Source organism: Saccostrea cucullata, unplaced genomic scaffold (genome assembly GCF_032062105.1).
Source record: "Saccostrea cucullata isolate Sc308-1 unplaced genomic scaffold, CSIRO_AGI_Scuc_v1 ctg7593, whole genome shotgun sequence".
Classification (NCBI taxonomy): Eukaryota; Metazoa; Mollusca; class Bivalvia; order Ostreida; family Ostreidae; genus Saccostrea; species Saccostrea cuccullata.
Window position 1 is genome coordinate 28,065 of NW_026928811.1, and position 6,115 is coordinate 34,179.

A 6,115-nucleotide genomic window follows, 5' to 3' on the forward strand; every position below is an offset into this window, starting at 1 on the left:
ACCTTAGCAAGAAGTCATGCTTGGTGGCCAGGGATAGATCGGGATATAGAACTTTTGACAAAGAGCTGTGCTGGATGTCAGGCAGTGAAGCGTACCGCCACCAGCCGCCTACTCACCCCTGGAAATGGCCGTCTAGACCATGGGAAAGGATCCATATCGATTTTGCGGGTCCGTTTCTCAATTCAATGTTCTTAATTATTGTTGACGCTTACTCTAAGTGGCCAGAGGTGATACCTTGTCAAAACTACCACATCTTCCCAGACCATAGATGTATTACGTACCGTTTTTGCACGTAATGGCTTACCATCACAAATTGTAAGTGACAATGGACCTCAATTCACATCGAAAGAGTTTGCGAATTTTACTAGAGGAAACGGTATAAAACACATAACCTCAGCACCCTATCACCCCAGTACTAACGGTTTAGCAGAAAGATTTGTGCAGTCATTCAAGATGAGTCTCAAGTCGAGTAAAAAGGAAAGTGGTAGCATGGTGAAGAAACTCAGCAATTTTCCTATGGCTTACCGTAATGCTCCACAGTGCACAACAAATGAAAGTCCAGCAAAACTATTCATGGGCAGAAACTTACCATCTCGTTTAGATCTTATGAAACCAGATGTCAGGAGGAAAGTAGAGGAGAAACAGTGTGAAGTGCGCGAAAGAAGAAAAAGTGTGTTACGTAAATTCGAACCAGGAGATTCTGTTGCTGTTCGTGACTACCGAAAGGATCATTCTCAGTGGACTTCCGGAACTGTGACAGCTCAGACTGGACCTGTATCATATTCTGTAGAAGTAACACCAGGAGTCACATGGAGACGACACGCTGATCAGTTGCGTTCTTCAAATGTGCCATTTCAGGAGGACTTACATATTCAACCTAGCAACAATAACACAGCTGTGAGTCAACAACCAGTAAAGTCAAACATCGCGAAACAGAGCTCGCCCGCGTCCAATGCAGAACCACGTCCTTCGCATCCATCCAATGACGACCGTGCCATGCCATCTACTCAAGCTGTCCCTGAACCAAGATATCCGAGTCGTGTCAGGAAACCGCCCAAACATCTTGCTGATTATGTTTGAAGTGAAATGTGATACTAGTGCAGACTTGAGGCATAATAATCCTCATGGTATCACAAGGAAACAAAAGTTTTGTACATATGTTGCTATTAATGCTTTGTTCTTAAATGTATAGTTTACATTTGTATGTAATATGTTTCCGCGAATTACATTATGTACCAGCAAGGCACAGAAATTAATGTAAAGGGGTAAATCTTACTTCAAAACTTAAGAGGGAGGAATGTTGTGTCCATGTATTCCGGAACTTTGTTATGTGTATGTTATTGGTTCTCACTGTTACATGTTAATTCAATTAAAAAGTAGTTTCTGCGATACACACGTGTTTTCTTCATTACTGGTCAAGTGTGTTCCAATACACAACAGACGTGACAACCAGATTTCAACCTGTTAAGCTTTGTCGCAGTTCTATAAATCTTGCATTTCTTCAGATCTTTTTTCTATTTTAAAATTGGATTTCTATATCAAGACATGTTACTTTTCTACTATAATGTCTTTTGTATTAATTCGGATATCATTGAAATCTTAAAAAATAAAAAAAAAGTCTATGCAGTTAATCGATAAGGTATGGAAGCTTTGCAAAACCATATAGGCGCAACGCAACGTCCATGTGATATGGGTGTATTGAAGTATCGATGGAGTATCAAGGAGTTAATCATTCAAAATGTTACTCCCTCCATTCTTATGAAGCTACAATCATTTGAAAACTTGTTCTTTGTATGTGTAGAGAATTCCCAGCAGCATCTTTGACATTTTAATCTCACATGTTCCTGTCTGCACAAATAATTTTTTCGTAGTGCAGTGCTCCGTGACGCTCAATGACGTTCCGATTTGGCCATAATAAAAATATTCCTGAATATTCCATGCCCGCCCCCGATTTTATACCCCCGCCTCTTTTTTTTTATTTCTTGTTTTTCTCGTCTTAATTCTGATCGGTACTCGGATTTCGTCCCATCCTTTTCGTTTAAATCCCCGCGAAGTCGACATGATTTTGACAGCTGAAAAGATGGTAATATTACTGAAATACAAGCGTATATACTTTAAACAAGGGTCATTGGTAAAAAAGATTAGCGATGATGTGAAGTAAGAGGTAATTGAACCTTTACTATGACTTTTATTCAGGTATTCTAGATATAATTACACATTGACCAGGTCAATAAAAAAATCTGCAAAATTGAAAAAATAAAAAATATAAAATAAAAGCCGCCCGCCCGCCTCCATTTTTAAAAAAAAACTCGAATGAGAATCTAGCAATTTATTTATTCTGTGCTTTTACGCGTTGATCATTTATATTCGGCTATAATACAGTCATATACCATCCAATTTAGTTCAAAATTTCTCCCAGTGACGTTTCCTGTATGCTTTAGCGGCAGGAAAAATATCATTAATCCCTTTGCGCTAAAATTGTGCAATTTTTAATTTTAAATAAAGAGTCTTTGTGATATAAACTTGCCAAAAATGTAGCATGCTCCGTGACGCAAATTTTTAATTTTTAATAATCACCAGAGAGAAACAAATTCTTGTATATTAATTGGAAAAATGGTTAAGATTTTATCTGGAAAGTTTGACTGGTTTCGTGGAAATAGCGCGCTCACAATAGAACTTGTCCGCGAACTTTTTCTAACACCCCTCATATTTTCGCAATCAAGCCTTTTAAGATCTTTTTGATAACAGACGAGAGAGACTTTAAGGATCGCGGCGAGAAATATTGCATGACGAGGCTCTCGCGAACCTCGCAGAAATTTCTCGCACGCGAATGAAAGTTGGTTTACAGTTTAAATTCGCTTTCAGTGGTGAAATAGTTTTTTCCCACTATAAGCTTTACTTTATCTACAAGAAATTTATATTTGCGTACTCTAACAGATTGAAGGGAGACAACTGGGGGTTTATTGTGAGAAAACTAAGTAAGAAAAAATCTAAAGTTTAATAACAGATGTAACGTTTCTTGATAGATTGATTGTATTCGTTTAACGTCCCTCTCCAGAATATTTCACTGATATATGGAGACGTCACCATTGCCGGTAAAGGGCTGCCAATTTAGGCCTATGCTCCGGCACTCTACGGCCTTTCAGCAGGGAGGGATCTTTACGTCCGCGCCTTTGCCCTGACACGGGGCCTTGGTTATAGATTCAATAGAATACACAAGTTTGGGGGCAATCCACCTCCCAGGAATTTTCAAAGGATCGTCCTAAAATACATGGTACATTAACTGTAGTATTGATTGATTGATTATGATTGTTTAACGCCCCTCTCGAGAATTTTTCACTCATATGGAGACGTCACCACTTGCCGGCGGAGAGCTGGAATTTTCTTGTTGGATATTCGGCACTTAAGGCCATTGAACAGGGAGGGATCTTTTTCATGCCAGCATCTACTGCAACACAGGACATCAGTTTATACGGTCTCATCCGAAGAACCGGTCTCCACGTCCCAACGCATTTACATGTAGTGAAGGGAAATACTGGACAGTGTCATTTATGCAAATTTTACAAATATTACAATAACCTTTTTGCTCAGGTTATAATATATGATGAAAGTATTACCATATTGTAAATAATATCTTAGAAACTGAAAATTTTACGATCTTGTTTCCACAGGAAACATTTCAAAAGTAACGAATGTTCCTGTTTTATAGCATACTACAAAATATGACAGATTCAAATGATTCACATAAACAATAATGAAAATCATCGGGAGATTTGCTAATTTCTATGTTTTACTTTTAAAAGAGCATATATTCACATATAATACTTTTTCTTTTAAGAGCTTCAGTTTACCCTAGCATCGAAACACTATTACGACGTCAATCTACCTGTCTTTCTAAAAACCGATTTAAAAAACAAATTTATAAAATTGTCATTAGATTTTTCAAATTGTACATGTTATTTGTACCAGTGTTGTTAAAAATTTATAAATAAAGTGAAAAAAAAGTTGATTTTAAACAGTACATACGCTTAGTTTTCTATGAAAGAACACTTTCATCACCCAATCATTCACAATACTGAATACTTACTAGGACTATTACCAGTTCTGTAGTAGATGTGGATATGACTGATACTAAACAAACCCTGCAGATCCACTCTCCATGTTGCTGTTCGTTTTCCATCTGCTGATATTGTGCACTGGTATCCCAATGCTGAGCGGTGGTTATTTCCCATCTACAGCCTTTGCTGCTCCCCATACTAAAGAATGATGGGGATAATCGTTTTCTTGCCAGGCTGGTTTCCGTAGTGCAAGATTAACTTTTGATCAAAGGATGAATAATTAATAAACATAAACTTTTTATGGAATTTAACATTCGGGATATGAGAATGTTTAAAAAAAGTCAGTCATCAAAGGGCTTTTTTCCCGAATAAATAAAAGTAATTTTAAAATAAAGTTTTCGATTAAAATGAATACACTTACAATAACTACAGTGTGGGCCTTTAAATCCTTCTATACAACCATTCAGACAATTTCCAGTATTGGGGCGTCACACTGCTGTCCCTGACAGTTCCGTGGACAGGTTTTGGTACAATTCTCTCCATAATATCCAGTAACAGGCAGCCTTTTTAAAAAGCGAGGTTAATCAATCAATATACCTTGTGTATTGTCCAAAATACAAAATTACAAATTGTAAAATAGAGCCAGGCAGTGTAAAAGATAAGTCTGTAGTGTATACTGAAACACTGTGTGTTATAAAACAGAACTTACCAAATACTTTCACTTCGCACAATTCATTGTATGCATACTGAGAATAGTAGGAAGGATAGTGAAAGCCTTGGATTTCGCTGGTTGAAGTAAATGACAAATCTTCCATACACAGAACAATTCATTCTCTGGTCTTCCGATGGCGTACCGTTCACATTTTGCAATTCGTGGAAACATTCTTTCGTTCTCCTTCGATGTAGTATTAGAGACGTAGAGGTAAAGCCGGCAAAACGATCATAAAACGCACCGGGACCTGAAAAGTATACTTAATAATATCAGCGATTAATGACATGGAAGTTATAAAATATATGAAATTGAATTAAAGAATATGCTAACTTTAAGATACAACAATTGTATGAGGTGTGAATAGGTTCTTAATGCTAGTATTCTTTCCAAGAAACACAAAGTATATTGTGTTTGAAACACCGTTTTTTGTAAATAGTTAATCGATAATTTCAAAATATTTCATTCAGAGCTTTTTAACTTATTTTAATCTGAGACATAATTAATACATGTAGAAAATACATTTACTGATTACATTCAAGTTTTTTTTTAAAAAAAAGAAAATAACAACTCATGAAGTATTTCAGATTTCTTAATAATTTTTTTGAAATATTCATTCATGGATGTAAATATTTTGGGAACATACTCTTTGTCATGTTTTCAATATCATCTTTTACTTGTAATATGTAAATTGAATATATGATTGAAAAGCTACTTACATTATTTAGACACTATGTAAGCAAAGTAATTTTTTCCCAAAAGGTAACTGATCTCATAGTAATAGATGGTACAAAGACGAATCCAAAAGGAAATTATAATTCAAAAAGAATTATAGGCGCTTAGCCATTTCCATCACTGCAATTCTTCTGTTTCTATTGGATTTTTTTACGGTGTACATACTACGAACATTATCAGTCCTGTAACAGATGTCGATATAACTAATGCTGACAATTCTCCGAAGATCTACCCTCCATTCGGCTATCTGTTGTCCATCTGCTGATATCGTACACTGGTTTCCACCTGCAGCACGGTTATAATATTGTCCATCCACTGCCTTCCATGCTCCCCATTCTGTTTCCTTACCGGACCAGTTGTGCGCCTGCCATGCTGGTTTATTTAAAAGCTAAATTTTCTTGAAAAAAAAATGTAAAATTAAAATAAATCTGAACCGTTAAGGTTACAAAAAAGCGTCATGGTTAAATTTATGAAGAAATTTTATTTCTGAGGTCGGTAACACTGGTATTTTGCAAAGATAATTTCCTTAAAGTTATTTCCTTCTCAGTGAGAAAGTACCCTAGATAAAAAGGCGATTCAATGAAATTGACTAATAGAATGGGTTATCTCCCAT

At 36.2% G+C, this 6,115-nt stretch overlaps 1 protein-coding gene across 1 annotated transcript in view; it reads right to left on the reverse strand.

The window, feature by feature from the left end:
• The window catches only part of LOC134278773 (multiple epidermal growth factor-like domains protein 10), a gene marked incomplete at its 5' end in the record, with an annotated part of 28,638 nt that extends 22,764 nt beyond the window's left edge, over window positions 1-5,874 (reverse strand). The window contains one exon of the mRNA XM_062761061.1: window positions 5,668-5,874. Within this exon, the coding sequence (XP_062617045.1) occupies window positions 5,668-5,874 (207 nt within the window). The remainder of the gene's footprint in view (window positions 1-5,667) is intronic.
• Window positions 5,875-6,115: the final 241 nt, after the last annotated feature.